Raw genomic sequence first — 24,720 nt, 5'->3', positions numbered from 1 at the left:
GGGGGTCCTTCAAGGCCTCTGATAATGTTCAATAAAGTCCTTTTCTTCTCAAACTAGTTAGATTGTTGACTGATACGCATTGCTTTGCAGAAGCTAAATAATAGGGAGAACTCATAAGTGCTTCAAAAACTGTAAAAGGCTATACCGATCTGTGGTAGCAATTACAGTACTTGGCTTTTAAAGGCAAGAAGCATCAACCCAAGTTTGCAAATAAATAGACCACTCACCTGCTTGCTGAATGTTTGGCATTCTACAAAGTAAAACATGGGTCACAGGATGAATGTTCTAGATGTTCCTTTATAGCCACATAGCAGGGAGTCTTACCAGGATGACGAGTTGGGTTTTCAGAAGTTTCCAAAGCTACTCTTAGTGTAGGAACTAACTGAGGCTCTTCCTGCCCCCATGCTCTGACATTGGACACTTGTCCTTTGGGAGGGCAGAAAGCAGGAAACCCCAAGCTGCTGGGGCCATGCAAGGTTTCAGTCTAGCCCTGGCTGAGGTCTCAGCATGAACCACCAGGCACATTACCCCATGCTCTTTTCTTTGTAAGGCTGAATAATCTTCCATTGTATGGATTTACCACATTTTGTGTGTCTGTTCATCTGGTGATGGACACTTAGGCTGCTCTTTCTGACATGTACCTTTCCATTCATTTTGCACAGCCCTTCCTTGGGACACAGCCTGCCTGGATGGCAGAGCTGTTCTGCAACTGCCCCATGATCCAGAACCAAATCTGCTTCCTTATTCCCAAGGTGATTTTTTGCTCACAGCCTCATTGCCCTACTCTGGTTTGGGGACTTGATGATTAGAGTTACTCTGGCACATTTTTGTATTTGCCCCCACTTGGTGGAGGGACAGAGTGCATGCTACCATCAATGGGAAAAAGAAAATATGGCTTCTTTATTGTCTTATCCATTCTTGCTCATGGAGCTCTGCCTTGTAGGAAGAGTGAGTGGGGGAACTTCCAGTATCTCAGCATCTTCTCGGTTAAGTAGAGTGCATTTAAAATCCAGCTCCCTCACTAGGTGGGGTTAAATTTCAGTTGCACCACGAAGTCTTTTTCAGGCAAAGATGCTCTCTCTCCGTTCACCTTCCTCCCTACCATGGGTCTGGATGTAGGGTGGGTTGGGACTGGAGGCTGTGGGACACAAAGCCCTTGGATTTGTGCTGCATCCTGTGGCACTGGAGGTCTTTGGTGCAGGATGCTGGCTTGTGGATGGCCCTGGGCAGGTCTCATGGGCTCCTACTGCTGGGGGCTAGCTCCTATCATGAAGTCTCTGCATACTGTGACCCACTCATCCCAGCCCCATTCCTCTTGGTCTTCTCTCTGCTCCCCAGCAGGAGTTGGGTGGGGGGGACTTTGTGTCATCTGCACACCACACAGACTGTGTGGAGCCAGGAGCTCGCCTCAGCCTCTTTTGTCTGCACCCCCATATCTTCCTCCACCCAAACACTAAGCTTCTTAACTCAACTTTAATGATGGGAAGAGTGTTCTTGACACACCAGGAAAGAAGCACTCCCGTGGAGTCCCTCAGGCCTGGCTCCTAGAAGGTTGAAAGGAAAAAGCTTTTTCTAGCTGGAGACTCAAAAAAAACTCAACTTTGAGACTCAGATGATGAATGACCTCTTTGATTTCAGTGGTACCTGCAGTCCTTCCTGAGACTTCTGGAAGTCCACATGGGAATATAGTTTTGGACCCAACTGAGATTATATTGACTTCATTTTTGAAAAAGATAATCTTCATTACTTGATTTCAGTCTTAGAACAAGCAGAGTTGTTGTTCTTTTCCCTTTTGGAGACCCTGTTCTGCTTCTGCCAACTTCCCCACACAATCCCAGCAAACCTCAGTGATCACAGGGAAAGGTGGACATGGGTCCATTTGCCAAAGCAGGTGGGGTGGGGGCTCTACTTAGATGAAAAATCTGGTTATACTCTCACCGTCTAAGGATGGGTGGATATTTGCTTAACTTTATGGTTCATTTTTAAGGAATTAAAATGGAAATTGATGTTTCCATCTTCAGAAACCAAAACTTGTCAGAATCTCCCAAACGGCTCATCCCAGATACGTACAACCAACTTCCCCTCCCCCACCTTTGCCACACTGACAATGTCTGCACCTCTGAGCCTGCACCCTGAATCACAGATGAAGTCCAACATCCTCTCACGCACCCCTGTAATTGACCCAGTTCATTCCCAGTCTCAGCTTTTTGAAAGTCCGGGAGGCACAGTAATATGCAGAACCAGAGCCCTTGAATGGACACAGAAATTCCTTCCAAACATCCACAAATATCCTCAGTGTCTCCCCTTTTTACCTGCTTCCTCTCAAGTACCCAATCTCCCAATAAATTTCTGTAAGTACCTGTCGTTCCATTTAATTTTATTTTGTGTATATACTAGAATTAATCTTTATATTTTTATTATTTTGAGTCAAATGTACAGTGTTTAAAATAAATGACAGATTAGGAACGTTTTTAGGAGGGGCTCGCAAGCAAGTCAGTTATTTTAACCTACCAATTCACAAAATAGCTTTCTTTAATATCATAGGAAAAAATATATAATGTCAGAAGGGCAGGGAGAACTTCCTCTTTGTTACTGCTTATCTCTTGTGTCTTGTAGAGTACCTGCCCATTTATTTATTTATTACATTTATTTATTGATAATATAATATTATGATTATATTTCATATATTATATTTAGTATATCATATTTTAGATTAATATGTATGTTATTTTATAATCCTGCATTATATCATATATTAATACATATATTAATATTTTGTTATATAATAATTGGCATTCATATGGAATATTAAATATTTATTGAAGCAGACTCCAATAACTATTGGTTGAATAAGTAAACAGAAACAATATCTTTAGACTCACATATCAGTATGCCAATGTCAATTTTAAGTCGAGGAAATACTTTGCAAAAAGTTTTTATTAAAGTAATAGAAGTCTTAAGCCTGCTTGAGTCTCTGTCACCTTGAAATCTATTGAGCAGAATTCTCAATGGCTAAAGGATTGTGCAAAGGGAAAGCCATAGATTAATTTAGGGATGAATCCTGGCATTCATGATTGTGTCTCATCATCTTGTAAGAAAGAAGATTCAAGAAAATGTTTAATAGAAGAGAATAGAAGAAAGAATCATCACATGGTATTTAGGGACACAAGTCCTAGCCCTGGTTTTACCATATTCTCTGTATGTCTTTTGTGAACACTTAACTTCTAATGAAACTTTATCAGTAAAATAATGAGATTTGCCTATACTTGGGAAAATACCAAAACAGAACTTTTCAACTTTTAAATCAATGGCATCCCTTTTCTTTTCTTTTCTTTTCTTTTCTTTTTTTTGAGCAAAAATACCAGCTAATCAAGAGAATGGGAAGATAAGTCACAGACTGGGTGAAAGTATTTGCAAAACACATATCTGATAAAGAATTGGTGTCTGAAATATACGAAGAACTCTTAAAACTCAACAATAAGAAAGCAAATAACCCGATTAGAAAATGAGCAAAAGACCTGAACAGACAGTTTATTACCTAAGATCTACAGATAGAAAATAGCAAATGAGAAGATGCTCAATATCATTTGTCATTAGGGAAGTGCAAATTAACAACAATGCCACTGCACTCCTATCAGAATGGCAAAACTCCATAACACTGACAACCCCAAATTCTGGCGAGGATGTGGAGCAACAGGGACCCTCATTCATTGCTGGTGGGAATGCAAAATGGCACAGCCACTTAGCAAGGAGATTTTGCAATTTCTTATAAGACTAAACATATTCTTATCATAAGATCCAGCAATCATGCTTCTTAGTATTTGCCCAAATGAGCTGAAAACGTATGTCCACACAAGAACCTACACAAAAATATTTATTTTTTTAAGATTTTATTTATTTATTTGAGAGAGAGAGAGACACGAGCAGGGAGAGTGGGAGAGGGAGAAGCAGGCTTCCCGCGGAGCAGGGAGCCCGACGCGGGGCTTGATCCCAGGACCCTGGGATCATGACCTGAGCCGAAGGCAGACGCTTAACCAACTGAGCTACCCAGGCACCCCCACAAAAATATTGATAGCAGCTTTATTCATAACTGCTAAAACTTGGAAAATGCAACATGTCTTTCAGTAGGTAAATGGATAAATGAACTATGGTACAACCATACAATGGAATATAATTCAGCACTAATGTTGGAGATCAGAGAAAGAGGAATTTAGCTCTCTCCTGTCTCTTCCCACAAGGGCACTAATCCCATTATGAGGGCCCCACCCTCATGACCTAATAACCTCCCAAAGGCCTATCTGTAAGTGTCATTACACTGGGGATCAGGGTTCTAACATATGAATTTGAGGGGGGACAAACATTCAGTCTATAGCAGAACCTAAATAAATTCTTTTTTAAAAAATAGGGAAAAATTAACTAAAATCCATTAATGTAAAAAACAATGAAAGTATATTTTATTACTATAGATTTATTTTATAACTGCAAATGTATAGTATCTACTTAATATAGTCAATCACCTGGGGTGATAAAAAAATGTTTAATCAGCAGGTATGGTTGACAATTTGAGTCAGCATCCAAACCATATCTGTGTTTTATTTTGTGTTTACTTATATTTCTTGAGAAAATTTTGATTATAAAGGTAAGAAATTGTAGATAAATGCTGACTCATGACAATTTGCCTTAAAATCTCAGGGCACTCCTTAATTTAACCCAAAGTTTTGAAGAAGAGATGATAAAAATCTTTGGTTCAAAGTTGAATCACTAAGAACATCAAATACGTGTTCACGTTCCTAAACAGAAACATGAACATTTTATTAAAGCAGCTGAAATTTACACTGTGATGTGTTAATCCCTCACTTGCTATTGTATAATGGCTATCATGTCCCGTACGTAGACAGCATGAATATCCCAGGGAAGAATAGGAATCGAAACACACCCATTGGAGCAACATAGCGCACATTTAGCAACTTTGCCTAAGGTTTTAAGGGTTATCAGAAAGAGACACTTTAGGCTAAAAACTAACCTATGCTTTGCTCCCCAAGCAGTCTGCACAGCACAGAGCTGCATCCGCCCAAAGGAAGGAGCTTCTTTTCCTAATCCACACACAGGCATCATATAAAGATAATAAGGCACCATATAGCCAGCAGTGTGAGGGGTAATCAATTATGTATTCATGCATATAGTTTCGATTTTATATGCACGGATATTCACAGGCCTGAATTTTTTAAAAGAGCGGTTCAGAGTTTAAATTTTCCTAATTAATTGTGTATTTGGAAGGTTGAATATAGGCACAATAATGCAGAGGAAAAAATGTATTCAGTAGTCTGCATGAGGGTAAATGAATAATGGCTGCATAAGTAAATGTGGTGGTGGAAATTCAGAAGATAGCACACCTCGAGTGTTGTTGTCATCATTTTAATAAAAAATGTGAATAAAAATATTTTTAAGACACATGAGTGAAGACTAAATGTGTGGGCTTACAGACTATCCGCATAAAATGAGGTCCCATATCCATTACATCAAAATTAAAATGACTTAAAGTTCTCACCTCCTTCCCTAGAAGGAATTTGAAGGTCAAAGTTTGCTGGAGCTGTTTGGGATACCATTGTTGGTGCTGCCCCCTTGCAATGACAGAAATATGCACAAATTATTATGGGATCATAGAGAAGAGACACAGAAGCCTGATTTAGGGGAAGAGGGTGAAAAAAATATCAGGGAAGAATAACTGAACTCTGTATTAGAAACTATTAATACACTATATGTTAACGAATTGAATTTAAATAAAATAAGTTTAAAAAGAAAAAAAATATCAGGGAAGTCGAGTAACCATGTCTTTTATTTTCTGTATTCTGATGCTTTGGCAATCAAGAGTTCTTGCTGATGCTGGAAGGACTGCCCCTCCCAGGGTTGGTCAATTCCTCTAGAGAGTTACCAACTCTCCTGGGAGTGTGCTTTTTAAATGCAAAGCAATGAATCCAGAGTCTGAATCCCTGACCATCTCCTCTGTGGAGCTCATACTCAGGGTCCTAATCACCCCAAGGCCAAGTATCAGACAACCAGGGACAGCCCCTATACCCCAGCTCCTGCTGAAAGTGTTCAAGCCAGCCAGTCCTAACCTGCTCTCCCTGCTTCCCCCATTCCTTCCTACAGAAACCACAATAAAGGCTCTTACCCTCAGTCCCATCCTGACAGACCCTGGTGCTTCCCTGTGTCCTCCCCCACCCCTCCCTGGTGGCTTGGCCTGCCCCCTCCTCCTGGGATCTGTGAGTAACCAACTATCTTTTCAATGGCAATGGTCTCCTGGTCTGTTGGCCTTACTATCCCTAAATAATAATAAAACCCAGAAGTCCAAACAAAGACTTCCCGGAGGAGGTGATATACGAGGTGTACGATGTGTGAAGAATGTTTGGAAGTATTATCTTTGAATCACAAGCCAGCAAATAGTGTTTTAGGCACAGAGCGCAGTAGGTGTGGCCAGCTGCAGGTAAGAGAAAGCCAAAGCCATCCAAGAATTCACAGTGGGTCACTGCGGCTCAAGCACAGAACAGGAGGAAGGAGCGGATAAAAGTGGAATTGAAGAGATCACGTAAATGGTGGAAACTGTTGGCTATGTGTTGTCCCTGACCACTGTGCCTTCTCATCTTCCTCTTTCTGGGGACTGAATGCTGTTCCCTCTGGGTAATTTCTCCCATGCTTTATGTAGTCTGGGGGGGAGGGGCACACATAAACACACACAGTGATTGGTCCACCTGACAGCAATAGAACCAATCAGAGTCTCCCTGGGATTGATATGTAAATGACGGGAAAGAGAGGTTCTCTTTTTAGCGTAGTTGCGGGCCTTGCTGGATGGGATTCAGGAGCAGACAATGCTATCTTCCCCGACACTTGAAGAAACTCTGACCAGAGAAGAAAGCAGCCACACGGAGACAAATAAACATGAGACATGGACAGAGAGAAAAGTGTTTTTGCTGGTTTTCAGTCCCTAGTTCTTGATTCTGAAATTTTAGTTCTGCAGCTCTTCTTTTGATTTTATGAACTACCAGGGTATCCTTCCCTACATGAACCTGAACATTCCTTTGTTTTGTTTTGTTTGTTGGCTTTTCCCCTTTTGTTCAATCCAGTTTTCTTTAGATTGCTGTCACTTGCTACCAAAGGTTCTTGCAAAAATCCCACACCAAGGAAATTTGCACATCCTTAGGAGATACTAATTTTCTGTAGGAGAAGGACATAATGAGATGTGCATTTTATTTTATTTTATTTATTTATTTTTTTTTTAAAGATTTTATTTATTTTTTAGAGAGTGAGCGAGAGAGAAACAGCATGAGAGGGGAGAGGGTCAGAGGGAGAAGCAGGCTCCCCGCTGAGCCGGGAGCCCGATGTGGGACTCGATCCCAGGACCCTGGGATCATGACCTGAGCCGAAGGCAGACGCTTAACCATCTGAGCCACCCAGGCGCCCGAGATGTGCATTTTATAGTGAACATCTTGGAATAAGTTTAGAGGATGACTTGGTGTGGGGAAGGGAGGTAGAGAGGCATATGGCTGGAGATGAGACAACAAATTGGAAGGCTATTATAGTAATTCCGGCAGAGTATGGTGAGTGTCTGAAACAGAAGAGAAAAAGGGGCAGTGGAAAGATTAAACATATACAAGGTGAGAAGATTATGAGATTTTGTGAAATCTGAATTTGTGAAACCCAAAATTAGTAGGCTTTTAATACACTTACTTTGGGATCTAATATTTAAAAATTTTAAAATGATCTCTGGTGGTGACGACACCATAATCTTTTTGGTGATTGAGAACTCTGAAATCTTAATCTGGCCTGGTCTGTAGATTGTCAACTGGGGCTTGAGCACAATGAAAAGCCATTGAAGGGTTTTACACTGGTAGGTGGAGGGTGGTCATGGGATTCCTTTTGCATTTTTAAAAGGTCACTTTGGCTGCTGTGTAGAGAATGGATAGAATGAAGGCAAAAATAGAAACAAATCATTCTTCAATATTTATGGAATACCTACTATGTATCAGGTACTGTTCTAGACCCTAAAGATAAAATAGTTAACAAGAGACTAAATAAATTTGCTGCCCTCATGGAGCTTCCATTTTATTGTTGAGTGAGAAAATAAGCAAATAAATATACATATATATCAGGTGTTGACTCAGTAAAGCTGAGTAAGGGGACATAGAGGCTGGAGGTACAAGGGAGCAGGTTGGTATTTTCTATAGGATTGTGTCAGGGAAGTCCCCCTCATTTGAGCAAAGACCTGGAGGAAATTAAGGAATGAACAGTTGTGCTATTGGGAGAAGAGCATTCCAAACAAAGCCAACAGCAAGCTCAAGGTGGGAGCACATCTGGTGTGTTTAAGGAATGACATGGTGACCAATAATGCTGGACAAAAAATGAGCAAGAGGGCAAGTGGTAAGAGATAGGTAAGGAAGGTAGTGGGGTCAGATCACATAAGGCCTTGAAGGCCATTTTAAGCTTTGCCTTTAACTTAGTGCCAGAAGAGAAGCCCTTGGATGGTTTTGAAGAGGCTTGACTTGACTCAGATTAGAAAAGAATCACTCAGGCTACTGTGTGCAGAACAGACTTGTGGGATGGGGAGCAAGGGTGGAGGCAGGAGACCAGTTAGGAGGCTATTTGCATTAATGTAGATTGAGATTTCATGACTTCTGTACCGTTGACATTTTGGGCCACATAAATTTTTGCCGTGGGGGACTGTCCTGTGCACTGCATGGTGTTTAGCAGGGCTCCTGGCCTCTGACCACTAGATAGCACCCTTTCCACCAGTGTGACAACCAAAAGCGTCTCCAGACCCTGTCAAAGTCCCCTGGGGGCAGGTGCACAAAACTCTCCTGGTTGAGGACCACCAATCTGGGTGAGAGGTGGTATTGGCCCAGACCAGAGTGGTAGATGCAGGTGTGGGGAGAAGTGGTGAGATTCTGGGTGTATTGTGAAGGCAAAACACACAGGATTTGTAGATATATTAAGTGCAGAGCATGTGGAAAAGATGAGTTGGGATGGTTTTACGATTTTTGGGGCCCGAGGCACTGGAACAATGAAGTTGCCATTTGCTAAGATGGGAAAGACTACAGGAGAAGCCAGTTTGATGGGAAACAGGTGTTTGGTTTGGGAGACGTTACACTGGAGAGGGTGGTTGAATCCACATGGGGAGGCCAAGCAGGCAGTTGAATACATGAGTTCAGAGTGCGGGGATGTGGTCCAGGCTGGAGACATAAATATGAGCATCATTAGGATATAGGTGATATTTCCAGCCCTTAGAAGGGATGGACTGACCTACGCAGTGAGTATGGACAGAGGTGTGCTCGGCAGCATGCTAAGGCAGCTTCGTGATATCTGTCCCCTGGTGTTTGTCCTGTGAGTGTGGACGGGAGTGTGGACAGTACCTAGGATTTGCTTTTAACCAGTAGAATTTGGCAAGGTAAGGGGATGTCACTATTATGATCATATTATATTAAATCAGACCGTTTTTACTGACTGGAGTGAGAGGCTATCCTGCTGGCCTTTGAGAAGCAAAGAGCCATATTTTGAGCCACGTGTGGAGAGAGTCATATGGCAGGAAACAGCAGGTGGCCTCTGGGAGCTGAGGATAGTCTCTAGTTAACAGCCAGGAGAATCTCCCCCTGACTGCCCACTAAACCATACGGGTGCAAGGAAATGAGTTCTGCCAACAACCTGAGTGAGTTTGGAAGCACAGTCTTCCCTAGTGGAGCCTGCAGGTGAAAACATGGCCTGGTTGACACCTTCTCTTCGCCTTTGAGTGAGACCCCGAGCAGAGGACCCCAATTAAGCTGTGCCTGGCCTCCTGACAGACAGAAATGGTAAGATAATAAACTGAGTTGTTTAAAGCTACTAAACTTGCTATTATTTGTTATGAAGTAACTACTACAAACAAGACAACGGGCCCAAAATGGAGTTGTTTATGCTAAGGCCCACATCACCCAACCAAGACTTAATTATGATTTCAGCTCTCTCAGAAATGGAATCTGAAACCAGTCAATCAGGCCCCACCTGATCCTCACTTGTTATGTCATCTGCCTGACAGACTCCGGCCATCCCCTGAAGCAAAGTCACCTTGCCATTACCAACCTGTTTTTTTGCCTAATGTGACTTCCTTGCTCCTCCTCCCTTCTGCCTATAAAAGTCTTTCATTTTGTACAGCTCCTCGGAGGTCCTTTCAATCTGCTAGATCAGATACTCCCCATTTCATGAATCATTGAATAAAGCCAATAGGTTCTTTAAAATTTACTCAGTTGAATTTTGTTTTTTCACACAACAGAAAATTCAGACTGAAGGTCTGAGTCCCAGAGCACAGGACTGATGTTTAAAGGTAGCTCAAGAGAACCCAGCAAAGAAAGGAGCCATCACTGACAATTGTGGAAGAAGAAGGGAGAGCCAAAATCTCGACGAATGAAATAGAATATTTCGAGAGAAGTGAAGGGACTTCTGTGTCATTTAGGACTGATGGGTTGAATCATTTGAGATCTGAGAATTAATCATTGGATTGGGCAATGTGGTGGTGATTAGCGATCTTGTAAAATGTCTGTGTAGGTGTAGTTGTGGGACCAAAGCCTGTTAGCAGTATTTGAAGTGCAAAAAAATTTCAGGGTTTGGATTCAAATGGGAGCGGTGGATATGAAGAGCAGTGATCAAGTCTGACTTCTGTTTTGGAGGTAAAATCAATTGGCTTTGCTGATGGATTAGATAGGAGATAAGGGAAAGAGGGAACTCACCCCAGGGGCTGAGGCTTTAGCCAGTAGGTAAGTGGGGATGCCATTTACTAAGTTGGGGAGGCTGGGAAAGGAGAAGGTTAGAAATCATGGTGAAAATAAGACTCCTGTTCTCCATGAATAACTCCTGTTATTCATGGAGAAATGCTGCAGGCAGCTGGACACTGGGACTGGGAGGCAGGGGGTTTTGCTCCCAGGGTAGATTGAACAATATCCAGAGACATTTTTGGTGGTCACAACTGGGTTGGTGCTACCGGCATCTAGTGGCTAGAGACCAGAGATGCTGCTAACCATCAAGCAGTGCGCAGGACAGCCCCACAGCAGAGAATAATCCACCAAAGTGTCAAGAGTGCCAGGTTGTGAAACCCTGATCGAGCATGGCTACAGAAGACCCAGAATCAAGCTCTTCAAAGGTGCAGAGATGAGTTAGAGAAGCAGTTTGAGAATATAGGTCCAGGATGGTAGGAAGAGAAACCACGTGACTAAGAGGGCACTAAAGAAGCTGGAACCTAGAGACACAGAGTGTATGTCCATGTTTGCTAGAAGTAGGCGCGTATGGTGCACAGACCCCCTATGAGAATTCATGCACCTTGCACATTTTTAAGTGGACATCTGAAATTTTTAGTCATAAACTTTTCATTGCGGTTTATGTATATTTTATTAACTAGACATTGAAAATGTTAAGCATTTAAAAAAAATGAAGTAGGAAAGGATTGACTTCATTGGAATAACATTTTCCTTCTACAATTTGATATTTTTAAAAGCAGGACAACCTAGTTTTCTGTTATTTTATTTACCAAACTACACTGGAATGGAAAGAAACTATTAAAATGCTTCCTTGTGTTTTTTCCTATTATGTCCCTAAAAATATATAGTTTAATGTAAATATAAACCCAAGCTGATTGTTTTTCTGATTTCAGAGCACTTAAACATCTGCCCAAATACCCTCTTTCCAATGCTAACCTTCACCCTTATTAAGGAGAGGAAGCCCCGAAGGTGGAGCCCCAGGATTACCCACAGAAGGACGTTATTTGAAACAAAACTGGTATTTCAACTTTGGTATATCAGCCCATGATACCTATGCTGTAATAAGATTTGGGAGGATTGTGCTGTTCTTGCAGGAAGCGAGAGGAGTATCGTGATATCAGACCCATCCTTGGGCATATCAGCTATACTACAGAGCATACATGGAGTTTGGATTTGGAAATAGACTCCCTTAAAATGATCTTCACACAAGGATTCTTTAGAGATTTTTCAAGTATCCTTGGGGACATGGTATGCTAATAGGGTACCCACAGCTGTAGACAAATATTTTACAAGTTATGCTGGGAATGAGATGGGGAAAGAAATACAGAGGTTGTTGTAGGAAGATATAAGGTCAAAGGAAGTCTTTGGTTTTTTTTCTTTTTCTTTTATTTTTAAGACAAAGGTTATTTGTATGCTGACTGGAAGGACCCATTAGAAAAGACCTCGATGTTAACCCTGGGAGTGGAGTCCTGGTGAGGGCTGGAGGGAGTGAATCCTAAGCACAAGGAAGGGGACCCAGGTGGGTGGGTTAGAGCAGGGGCCCATATTCCCCTAGGATATTCTCTCCCTGCTCTTCTCAATAACCCTGCTCTATCTTCAGCTCTTTCTGTGTTTCTTGTACATTTCTCCAATTACCATGTAAATTCCATGACGCCAGGGACTTTTCTGTGTTGTTCACCACAGATTTACAAACACTCAGGGCAGTATGTAGTACATAGTAGGTACTTACTAAATATTTATTGAGTAAATGTTTAAAACCAAGTAAAAATGGATACAAATGCAGGTATAGATTTGATTTGATGGCGGTAAGATAAGGGAATTCCTGCACAAGTGGCTTTTATTTTCTTGAAGTGTGACCGTAGGACAGGAACTGAGAGTGAAGGGGCATTGTTCAGAAGAGGTGGGGGTGGAGGGTGTTGAGGCATGTCTTGAAGGTGTGAAATGGTCATCCATTAGAGGGAAAGCAAACCCACTGGAGAGACAAGGGAGTTTGAAGTCAGTGTTGAGTACCCACTGGAGGTTTGTGGTCAAGTGTTTTAAAGTACAGCAGGTTGGCTCAGTTGTATGATTGATTCCTGGGTTTCTAGTCCATGCCTCTGGCATTGGTGGAGCCATTTCCAAAGAAACAAAATGAAGGAGGATAAGCCAGTCTTTCAGAAAAGACGGTGAATCAAGTTTAGAACATGCTGAGTTTTGAGGCACGGGTGGAACATCACAGTGAAATAGCACAAGTAGGTGATCGGTTACACGGGTCTGGTGGGGAAGAAAGAAACAGATGGTGGTGAATCGATGGGAGAGGTGTTGGCTAGGGAATGGGAGCTGAAACCAAGGGCCCAGTTGATATCACTGCAGGGGAGAGTAGCATGGAAGAGAAAGGTTAACTGAACCCCGAGAAACACCGATGGGAAAGTCATATACATTTGTCAGGCATGCTAATGTCAACACAGATGGTTGTAACTGCTCAGGAGCAGATGCCAGGTCTTTGAGCTTCATGCATTCTCCCCCTCTGGCATAGCCTGGCCACACAGAAGGTAATTCTAAAATCTGCTCTGATTTGATTTCTCTGCACTTTGCATTTACCAGAATCCTACCACAATTTATTATTTGACATGCTGCTAATGTATCATTGTCTTGAAAAGATTAAATAATGACCTTTTACAAATATAAGATGAACACTTGTAGAGATTTTATTTAATTCATTCATTAACAAGGGAACCACTAAGATGTTACCACCACTTCAAGAGAGAATCACAAGAGCAGACACATATACAATCAGTAATACTTAAATGAATTTGCTTTGATAGATGCAAATAGGTATGCAAATAGAATGCAAATGGATGCAAAATTGACTTCTACCAAAGGAAAGGGGGTCAACTGGACTTCCAGTGGACAAAATTCATTTGCATATTTCTAGACAAGATCATCTGCATCCATATCAATTATGTATGATCTATGGAGTTGCAAAATAGCTCAAAGACAGGAAAGGTACAGAATATCCCACAGAATCAGTTAGCCCAGAAGGGTACATGAGACAACACCTGTTTTCCCTTGGAAGACACTATAATCTTTTAGGTTCATTTCAAAGTCTTTCATGATTTTTCCCTATAATGCTTAAAAAAAAAAGTTATCCCGGGGCGCCTGGGTGGCTCAGTCGTTAAGCGTCTGCCTTTGGCTCAGGTCATGATCCCAGGGTCCTGGGATCGAGCCCCACATCGGGCTTCCCGCTCAGCGGGAAGCCTGCTTCTCCCTCTCCCACTCTCCCTGCTTGTGTTCCTTCTCTCGCTGTATCTCTCTCTGTCAAATAAATAAATAAAATCTTAAAAAAAAAAAGTTATCCCCATCATTCTTATTAGTTTGAAAAAAAAAAACTAATAAAATGTTAGTCTGTTATAAAATAGACATGGAAGGATGTTCCAGCACCATCATACCCGATTTAGTGTACTAATTGATTAGGGAGTTGAGGCAGGATTTGGGAGCCCCTAGGATGACTCTGTTTTCTAGTTGGAATGGGAAATATTTAAGAATCAAACCAAATGGGGGCGCCTGGGTGGCTCAGTTGGTTAAGCGACTGCCTTCGGCTCAGGTCATGATCCTGGAGTCCCGGGATCGAGTCCCACATCAGGCTCCCTGCTCAGCGGGGGTCTGCTTCCCCCTCTGCCCTCTTCCCTCTCGTGCTCTCTGTCTCTCATTCTCTCTCTCTCTCAAATAAATAAATAAAATCTTTAAAAAAACAAAACAAAACAAAACAAAACAAAACAAAAAACCAAATGACCTCAAATCCACTCTGGAATGAAACCGGGTATAACGAAAATACAGAAGATGTTGAAATGGTCCTGTTGGCTCATTGTGAGCTTTCCTGGTCGAATGGAGGCCTCTACCATGATGCTTATCCTCTGTGTCTCTCCCGCCCCACACCTGCTATCCTGGCACCCAAGGACCACCAGACTATAGGCTCAGCCTGCAGGTCAAAATGGAAACCCTCCATTCCCACAGTAGTGAACAAGGATGACTCTGGTTGCTGGTAGAAGAGTTGGCTGTCCAACAGTTCAAGAGAGGATCAGAAGAACATAAGGATGATATTGGAGAAAATGCTCGTGTGAATTTCCGGAGCACAATATTTCTCTTTGCAATTTTTGAGTGTTCTGTAGCAAACCTGCCAAAAATGTGAAAACTATAAATAGAGAAGAGTGGGAAGGAGAAATGAGGATCTGTCACGATGCCAGCGAAATAGGGAACTGAGAATTTTCCAGAGAGTCAAAGTCAAAGGGGGTTAATATTTACTTAGAAATGAAGTCGTGGGCACAAGCTTTAGGATGAAATGAAGGCAAGAGAGACAAGTTAGGGAATAGAGAGAGAGCCTTGAAGATAAAAAATGTCAACTTAAAGTGTCATTCCTCATTAACGAAAGTATAGGTCAGAGAAGAGGGGAGAGATTAGGATATACTGACAGCTGATTATGTCTGGCACCGATGAAGAGCTTTTTATCTACTTTTTAATTTAATCTTCCAGCTCCTGTTTCCTATGAAACAGGTGTCATCACCAAAGATGAGAGTCAGACATTTAACAGTAGACAAATCTTTAACAGCACAGACAACTAACCAACCGAAAGCTGGCCAGAGGACCCCTGCTGAGCCACGTGTTAGCCTTCCAATGGCTGGATCCCAAGGCCAGGGTAGGGATTTTGGGAAGGGCTCAGGGCAGGGGACACACAGCAGGCTCTGGCCAGAGGCTAGTCACCAAACTTTGCGTGGCTGAAATGGTGTGTACCAACTGAATGTCAGCTCCGAGTGGAAGCTGAGGGCAAAGTCCTTCGGGCAGGTTTCAGCTTACTCTCCACCTTCCCTTTGTCCTCCCCAGAGTGTTCCATTAGCAACTGGGGTCTTTCCTGTTGCTCCTGGCTTTGGTGGGCCGCACCACTGCCACAGTCTGTGGCTCCAAGTGGCAGCCCACTGTTTGGGGTCTTGGCTGTTCCCTACTGACCCTTGGCTGTTCCCTACTGACTTCTGGGAGGAGAGCAGGCAGCAGAGATTTTCATTCTTTGTTAGTGCCTATTCCATTCAGCATTCCCAGGATTAGCACTCCAGGCTGCACAAGTTCAGGCTCATGTCTTTACCAAAGGCCCGGCAATAATTTCAGAAGGGAATTACAATTAAGGTAAGAAACAGTTCAACTACTAGCTCAGCTAGACTTTAGGGCAGGCAGGGGGTCCCAGACATCTTTGTTTGGTCTGCCCCGCATCCTCGCCCCCTCTCTTGGTGCCTTGGTGAGGAGTGTGGGCGTTGCAGTTTGCGCTGCCTGAGTTTGCACTTGTCACTTATTAACAGTGTGGCCCTGGGCTAAAAGTCATGCCTCTCAGAGCCAATCGGAATAGCTTATTAGACCTGTTGATTTTGGCATTGTGGGCCTGTACAGAAATCTTTTTTTCTTCATCCCTCCTCCTTCTCCTTCTTCCCCTCCTCCTCTTCCTCCTTCTTCTTCTTTGATGTGTAAACCAAGGTATTTGGGGATCAGGGAATGATGTGATGTTTGGGATTTACTTTAAAATATATTCCAGACCTCCTCCCTCCAAAAAAAAAAAAAAAAACAGGATGGCCCTGCAGGGGCAGTGGTAGGAGGAGGGCATATAAAACAGAGGATTGGGGAAGCCGAGTGATGAGTACATGGAAGGGCCGGGATCCTTGTGCTCTCCACACTTTTCTGTATGTTTGAAAATTTTCATAATAAGTGTAAACAAAGACCAAATAATGAGGCTTTCATTCCCTATATCCAAACGAACATAACAGGGCATAGAGTGTACTTTTCATAATTGTTCCTCTGGCAATTTATTCTGCTTCTCCAGATAAGATTCCAGCTCTCATCCTCTCTTTCATATTCTCTGGGTATTGGCTGGGAGTATTTTCTTCAACAAGGCTTGCCAGGCCCACTGCTAAGGAATATATTGTTTCAGATTCTATACCTCCGTTTTTAAAAAGTGATCAGTTTCCAGTTTGGAGTGACTTGAATACAAGACTCTCATTATAAGATATTGTCTCCCACCGTTCCATCTCTTTATAAGGACGATTAGGGTAATGTTATCTCTAGGAGAACACAGCATTGGGAGGAGCAGCCTAGGCCTGGTTTATTACAGCAAGGCTGCGGGTGAAGAGTGAGAAGTGAGATTTGTGGTTTGAGTTGTCAGATTCTCAAGGAGAAAAAAAAAAAAGAGAAATGAATCATCATCATTTGACCCTGGCATTCACACTAAAGGGGAGGACAATGGGAGAGCAAGGGAAGAAGAAAGCAAATCTCAAAATAAATGTGGGATGGATGGGGGGAGGAGGAGGGAGTCTCAGAAATTGGGGGGAGATGTGGCGAATGCACCAATGCTGGACACAAACACAATTTCGCCTATTCCTGGCTTAGATTAGAAATTAACATGCACGCACATCTATTTGTCGGCTGTGTTTTGTCAGCCGGTAGCGAGGCGATCCTTTAAGAGCCTTGAGGACCCAAACTTGTGCTCAGAGGCTGGCCACCCTGGAGCTGAGCCCGAAGTGGAGCAGGGAGCTGCCCAGCTGCCCACCGTCCTCCCTACAGATCGCTGGAACCGAGCCCAGGGGAGGAGAAGCTACGGTCGCCCGTGGGGGCCGGGGCTAAGGGCGGAGGCCAGGCTCCCACGGAGGCCTCAGAGCCCGGGCGGCAGCGGCGGCGGCGCACGGGGACCGGAGGATTGACACGGTGATGTGCCCAACTCTGGAAGACCGGCCTCAGAACCAAAGGGCCAGCATCCCGCCACGGCTATGCTTCCCGCGGAACAATCTCGGGGAGAAGACACTGGCAGAGCCTCGCAGGCCGATTTTCCGATGGAAATGGTGGGGTTGGGAGGCAGCGCCCCTGACCCTCCCCGCCCGTCCCCTCCCGGGCTCACCCGGCCTCGCCCGCAGCTGGGAGGCCCGGCAGCAACGTGCGCGAGGCCGTAGTGCCGCCCTCCGCCGCACGGGGGCAGCACCAGCTGCTGGCTCAGCGGCGGCGGTCCGCGCGCCTCTCTTGGCGACGGCAGGCGGAGGCGGGCCCGCGGCGTCCTCGCTCATTGGCCGCGGCGCGGGCGCTGCCATGTTGGCGGAAGCGGTGCCTTCTGTGCCGTGGAGACTGGCAGTGGCTGCGGCAGCAGCGTCGGGGAGCGCCGCCTCTTACTTTTCCTCCTCGCTCGAGTCTCGGCGCTGAGAGGCGGCGGCCGGCGGGATGGAGAAAAGTAGGATGAACCTGCCCAAGGGGCCGGACACACTCTGCTTCGACAAGGACGAGTTCATGAAGGTGCGCGCCAGGGCTCCTCTCCCCGGAGCCGGGCCGTGGGTGGCCTGCCCTCCTTTGCCCTCCGGGGTCTCTCCTCCGGCTTCTCCTGCGGGCTTCCTGGGCCCTGCCCGCCCGGGACGGGCCCTCGGCGGGGACCTCGCTGCACTTCGCAGTGAGTCTCTTGACCTCAGGTTTGGTAGGTGCAGCCTGGAGAAAGCACTTCGGTGAAATCGTGCACATTGAGTGAAAAAGCCTGAAAGTTCAGGGCAAGTGGTTTTGAGCTAAACGTAAGAGCCCCTGTTAGGACCCGATTCTGTTACCGTGCGGAACAGTCAGACCGCCGGTCCCCTGGCCTGACAGAAGCCTCCCAGTGCCTTGCACCTCAAAGCTCAGCGAGTGTGTGTTGAGCACATTTCTGAACGCATGTACTTACCCAGGAATCGGGTCGGGTGAAAAAGGCAGTTAACCTAAAGTTTTTGCCTAACTTTCGTTAAAGCTCCTGGAATGACAAATTTGAAAGACTGTACTATCCTTACTGATTCTGTTGCAGTACTACAAAGCAAACCAAGCTCCTTTTCTAAAGTTGCCCTACTTCTCTTCATAAGTCAACTCGAAGCTGGTCTGCAGATAACTATAGCACATAAACTTACAGAATAGAAATTTAAACTGAAAACATTTTATTGACAATAAAGGTTCATCAGGCATAGCCTTGAAAATGTCCCAAGATTTGAATCAGAGCTCGGAGGAACTTTATCTATTTTGTGTATCCCTCTGGATCTATACTTAAACTATCAAAAAATATATGTTTAATTTCTAAGGATTGGGATTTAGTAGCTGGTTTCAGTGTTAAAAAGTTAAAACGTTTTGGCTCTGTAGGCACCTAAAATTTTGAAAGAGGGAGTTTAAATTTCTTATTTTTTGATGACTTCAAGTCATACTGTGTTTCTTTCTTTTTTGGGTTAACCAGCTAGTCCCTTTTTGATATTTGCTTTCAGGTCACATCTCCCAAACTCTGGCTTTTAAAAAGTGTTTATACCTGGATCCTCCACAGTGCAGCCATATCATTTCTAATGTGTAGGACTGTCTAGACAGAGGAATATTATGCTCTTGTTCTTGTGCAGAGATGTTTCTACTAAACCACTGTAATAAAAGGTGTAACTTGAATGGAATGTCTGAAAGAGAGTACAGAGTGAATTCACTGATCCAGAAACCTTTTGTTAACTAAGGATACATGATGAGAAGAGGTCATAGGAAGAAGAAAAGGCACACACAGAGACTTAATCTCAAAGCACAGAGATCTCTGTAGCTTGTCCATCTTTGGACTTCTTCAGGCTTCCTTTGGGCCTAACACCAGCATTTTCTCAGACTTACTAGCCCCATTTTCTCACTGTGAGCTGACAGAATGCCTTTGGTCAAAGCAGCTTCAGAAAATAGAAATCTCAAAATAGAAGTTGTAAAGTAGGACTTAGAGGTAGGGAGAGAGCAAACTGGGAAAGTGGCTAGAATGCTAGCAACTCCATGTTCTTTCATGGCTCTTAAACTTCTGAATGTAGCAGACAATTTGTAGTGCTCCTGAACCTGACCACTTCATACAGAGAAGAAATATGCAAAAAACGGCTGTTCTGTGTAAAATGTTATTGATTTTCTGGGTGGGACCTGGAGATAAAGGTTATTTGCACTTTGTGTTTCCTTCAGAGAGATATTTTATAAGTTACAGTTTCATGGCAGCAATGATGAGTGGAGAGCTTGCTGTCAGCGTTATAGTTCTACCTATATGTCTCATTCAGCACGTTTTGGAATGAGACTGGGAAGGTAGAAAGGTAGGTGGGGTGGGGCTTCCAGTTGTACCTTGGATGCTCCAGTGAGGGGGGTCTACGTTGATGTAGTCAGTGTTCATTGCAGAGTTACAGTCAGGTTGAAAGCAGGAAGTTTCATGGTCATATCTGTTGCATTGGAGCTGACTGGTGGCAGGAGACTACTTAAAAAGTCATGTTAATGGTTTTTATGAGATCTAATGAGATATACAGAGGAGGGGAAAGGTATGTGAAAGATGGAGGTGATCAAGATGCAGGAGTGGCAAATGGGGAAGAGTCACCTGGGGCAGAGGCGGTGGCAACATCAGACTTTGTCAGCTTAGAAATACAAAAATCCTTAGGGTTGACAGCCATCTAAGATGAATAGGACATAAGGTATTGGTAGTAGGGGAGAGAAAGTGGCATAACAGAGATAAAGTAGACCCATTTAGGTGGGTGTGCTGTTGACATCCTACATAGCCTTCCCCTTCCATCTCAACATACAATTTCATCTCCAGTTGTACGGAAAAAATAGCAACCGTCATACAGGAGCTCCTTCATTCTGCCGATCACAGTCCCATTCTTGTATTTGTACCCTTCTCCTCCTCGCCTGGTATGTGGAGGGGCTCTCCTTCCTCCTCAGGTTAAGTCTCCACCCTCGCTCGGGAGTCCATGCCCTCCTGCCTTTCCAGGACCCTGTGAGGATCCTCTCCCCTGCACTCCTTCCCATCTGCTTGCACACACGCTCCTATTTTAGCCTCTTCCACTTGACCCTCCCGCCTCTAGATATTGCCCTGTCATTCTTGCACATTGTAGCCAGTGCTCAAGGGTTGACTTTACTTTCTCACCTTCCACTTTTAAGCCCCCACCGTTCCACTAAAAAGTTCTTACCAAAGTTAACTAGGTGTAAGTCAGTCCAGCAGACCTTTTTCTGTCTCCTTACTTGACCTCTCAGTAGACGAAATGCTCTGCATTGCTTTCTGATTTTCTTCATACCTCTCTGGTGTGTCTTCTATGCATAATCATGCTCCTCCTGGTAGCCATTTAATGGCTGGGTAGGGGCTCAGCCATGTGCTCTCTCCTTTCCCTAGATGACCCTTCATGCAGCTTCATGACCACCTGTAGGCAGGTGAGGCAGATTCCTATCTCTGGCCCAAATGCCTCCTGAGCACCAATCCTATATATTGAACTTGCTGACATTTCTTCTTGGATATGTCTGTGGCCTCTCAAACTCATCATGTTCAAGACTGAATTCATGAGCACCTCCTCCCCTGAAAACCAGCTTTCTTGTTCTATTGCCTATCTCAGCAAACACTTTCACCATCCATCTAGTTGGGAGTTGGGAGTTGGGAAACTGGAAGTCAACTCCTCTCTGTCACATTTCCAAAATCTAGTCTGTTACCAAGTCCTGTAGATTTCACTTCCTAAATACCTCTTGAATCCATTTACTTCTCTCCATCTCTTCTCGTACCTTCACAGTGCTCTCTCACCATCCTACCATAGAGGCTTCTTACTCAGTCTCCTTGCACCTTCCTTGTCTTTTTCTGGCTCGTGATGTACACTGCAGGCAGGGCATTCTTGTAGGTAACAGGTGACTAGTCAGTCCACTGGCTCTTGAAAAAATATTTTCCGACACATTTGAACATATTTCAAAGAGACTCAGTCCCCTGTGGGGTCGTTTTATTAGTAGACAGTTTGTTTCTGTGCTGAGCCAGAGTCTGCCTCCTTTGAACGTCTCTGCATCAGCTCCTCTCCTGAACCCCCAGCTTCATTGGCACCCTGGGTAGGCACACAATACCTTTTTCATGAGAAGTGAAATCGGGAGCCCTCCTTATGGTGACTGTAAGCATGTACCATAGGTTAAAGAACCGGTGGGGAGTAAGTCATCGAGGCTCCTCCCTTTTCTAATTGGGTGAATTGGGAATTTTGAAACAGGAAGCGTGTCCGGCATGTCCTTGTTCTCAAGGAGCATGCATTCTAATAACGGACAAAATGGAAAAGGGAAAAAATGACCAGCTGCTCAGATCTCTTTGTATTGTGAGGGTGATTAGCTGTGACCTGTGGATGTGGGTCCCGCCTGCAGCTCTGCGTCCACTTGTGTGTGACTCGGGGCAAGTCACTCGCCTCCGGGCTTCTGTTTGCTTGTTAGTGTAATGAGGTGGTGCTTATCTACATGATCTTTGCGGGCTCTTCTGTGAAAAAAAGACGGTAGTCCATTTTTCTGGTTTGTAGATAAGGAAACTGAGGTCTGAGGTGTCATGACTTCCTCTAAAGTCGCACAGCTAGTTGGCGCGAATCACAGGCCTGATCTCCTGACCCCCGTGCATCAGTCCTTGGGAATCATACTGTAACATGTTCCTTTCCAGAGGCTGCAGGTGGGAACTTGGGGAAGCGGGATAATCAGAATCTTAAGAACAGCCCACAAGATGGCACAATGTCCGTATGCCTTCGTGCCTGCATTTCACCAACAGGGCGCCTCCTACTGTAGAAGAAATTTCGACAGAGCTGGTGATCTGGACTCTCGGCCTGTGGCTTAGCTACAGTAAACGGGACCAGAGGGGAAAGGTGGCTGTTTGAGGTGGACCTTGTTGATGGCAGCCAGAGATGGTGGCTGACAGGAGGAAGAGGGAAGAGTGACAATAGCAGATGGCAGCAGGCAGGCAGGTCAGCCGCTGTTGCCCAGGGTCCCCCACCCCCGGGAGCCCCCTTTGTGTCACAGGAGCTGAGTGCTTACCCTCTAGGTGCTTAGTTTGATGCCACGTATTGATGACAAGATCCCATTCTCTTCCGCATAGGTTTGAGACAGACATCATAATAAAATTCAAATTAGCCAAACATGGAATGTAAGGCTACATCTCATTTTATAGAGAAATTTTCTTATGTGAAATACTTTCCTTGTTGATAGAGGAAATGTAACATCAGACAAAGGTTATCTGATTGGCACTTGGTAAGAAGAGGTTCCGGCAAAAAGAAGTGTTTTTTTGTTGTCCATGCTTTTGATTTTCCTTTCTTTTTTTTTTTTTATGTGAGCGATCATCTGATTTATAAAAAGATGCAACAAAATTTAAAGTGATACAAAATATCAGTTTCAAAACATCAAAAAGTGAGTGTATTTAACCATAGCTCCTAACAGGAGATGGTTAAGTAGAATAATTCATGCGATAGCATATTGCTTGTATGAACTGGCAACAGAAAAAGTCGGTAAAGGAAGGCTGAGGAACTCTATTAAGAATTAGAACCGAGGGGCTCCATCATCATCAGGCATTCACTCAGTGTTGTACCTATAGTTAGAAATGTCCATGATGGGAACTCCAGGGATCTTCTGGATCTGGGTCAACTGATGCCACAATGTAACTGAATTACTCTGAATTACTTCTGTACTAAGCAGTCATCTGTGTAGGTTCCCTTCTGTGTACGTGGTAATTGAATCTTGGATCCTTGGCAATCCTTAGAGCCAGTGGATACTTTTACCCAGTTTCTCAGTTTCAACCATTACACAGGCAGTTATACAACGGATACACTTGGCATACAGACCCGTCCATCATTGACGGTACCAGGTCAAGTTTGGCTTTAATGGAAAAGTTGATAAAGTCGGTATTAACCAGGATGTGGTAAGGTGGCCCAGCTGTGTGTTTATATTGGAGGAAGAAACAGGAAGGGTGTTGGGGGACTTCTCTTTCCTTGAGTGAGCTGGGATCTTTTCTTTCTTTTTAGGTTTTAATCTGTCCTTCTCTTTAAGCCTCTGATCTCGGAGCTAAGCATTTGCTTCATGGTCACATACTTTCTTGTTTTCTTTTGCTTCCCCATGTTCATGCCACACTCATTTCTCCTTGCTTTTGATTTCCTAATTCACTCTTTGTAATATTATAAAACTTATCATCTGAATAAAATGTTGGCTTACTGAGTTACTGATTATTAGTCATTTCTTTGTTCAAAATTTGAGAGCAGGAAGCATTATGTAAATATATCTTTTTGTTATTTAACTAGTCTTATAGCATTTAGCATCAAATTTCTTGAAACATTTAAACAAATTAATCACAAACCAGGGCTTGGGCTTTTTCTTTTTTTTTTTAAGATTTTATTTTTAAGTAATCTCTACACACAACGTGGGACTTGAACTCACAACCTCGAGATCAAGAGCTGCACACTCCACTGACTGAACCAGCCAAGTGTCCCTTGGGCTTTTTGTTTTAAAGTTCCTCAGGTGATTCTAATGTGCAACCAGTGTTGAGAACTCTGGAACTAGATAATTCCACTTAATAGCTCGAGAAATTAAATTGGGAAAGCAAACTAAAAGCCTGTGTAGATTATGATTGGTGTTAAATTGAGGGGAAAAGGAGAGATAAAGAGAAGAAATCAGCTGGAACAGAGTGTAATTAGGTGCTCAAATATTTGTTAGATGGATGAATAAATTTACAGAATATAGGTTTTCTTTGTCTCTTCATAAGTATGTCAAAAGGTATATAAATTCAGCAAAGGAGTTAGATACAAAATTGATTAAAATGTTAGAAGTACCTTAGAATTTCTGGGACGCCTGGGTGGCTCAGTTGGTTAAGCGACTGCCTTCGGCTCAGGTCATGATCCTGGAGTCCCAGGATCGAGTCCCGCATCGGGCTCCCTGCTCAGTGGGGAGTCTGCTTCGCCCTCTGACCCTCCTCCCTCTCATGCTCTCTGTCTCTCATTCTCTCTCTCAAATAAATAAATAAAATCTAAAAAAAAAAAAAAAGAAGTACCTTAGAATTTCAGTGTTAACTATTTCATGATACTTTTAAGATGATCTCTCTGTAGATGGTGGGAAGAACTCATTAGCATATGTTTTTTAATTTCTCAAGCTTGAATAATTTAGTCGCCAAATAAAGATTTAGAATGAGTTTTGGGAG

General features: G+C 43.6%; 1 protein-coding gene and 1 pseudogene across 2 annotated transcripts in view; one reads left to right on the top strand and one right to left on the bottom strand.

The window, feature by feature from the left end:
- The first annotated feature begins 17,909 nt into the window (after positions 1 to 17,909).
- COG2 (component of oligomeric golgi complex 2) overlaps positions 17,910 to 24,720 on the top strand; it is a 50,795-nt gene continuing 43,984 nt past the window's right edge. For both annotated transcript variants that reach the window (XM_044916467.1, XM_021696059.2), the window contains exon 1: positions 17,910 to 18,068. In XM_044916467.1, coding sequence (XP_044772402.1) covers positions 17,997 to 18,068 — 72 coding nt within the window. In that variant the 5' untranslated portion in view covers positions 17,910 to 17,996. The remainder of the gene's footprint in view (positions 18,069 to 24,720) is intronic.
- LOC110585929 lies at positions 23,073 to 23,647 on the bottom strand (annotated as a pseudogene).

Source organism: Neomonachus schauinslandi, chromosome 6, assembly GCF_002201575.2.
Source record: "Neomonachus schauinslandi chromosome 6, ASM220157v2, whole genome shotgun sequence".
NCBI classification, from domain to species: Eukaryota; Metazoa; Chordata; class Mammalia; order Carnivora; family Phocidae; genus Neomonachus; species Neomonachus schauinslandi.
The sequence above is the reverse complement of the archived record's forward strand: the minus strand, read 5'-3'. Positions and strand labels throughout refer to the sequence as shown.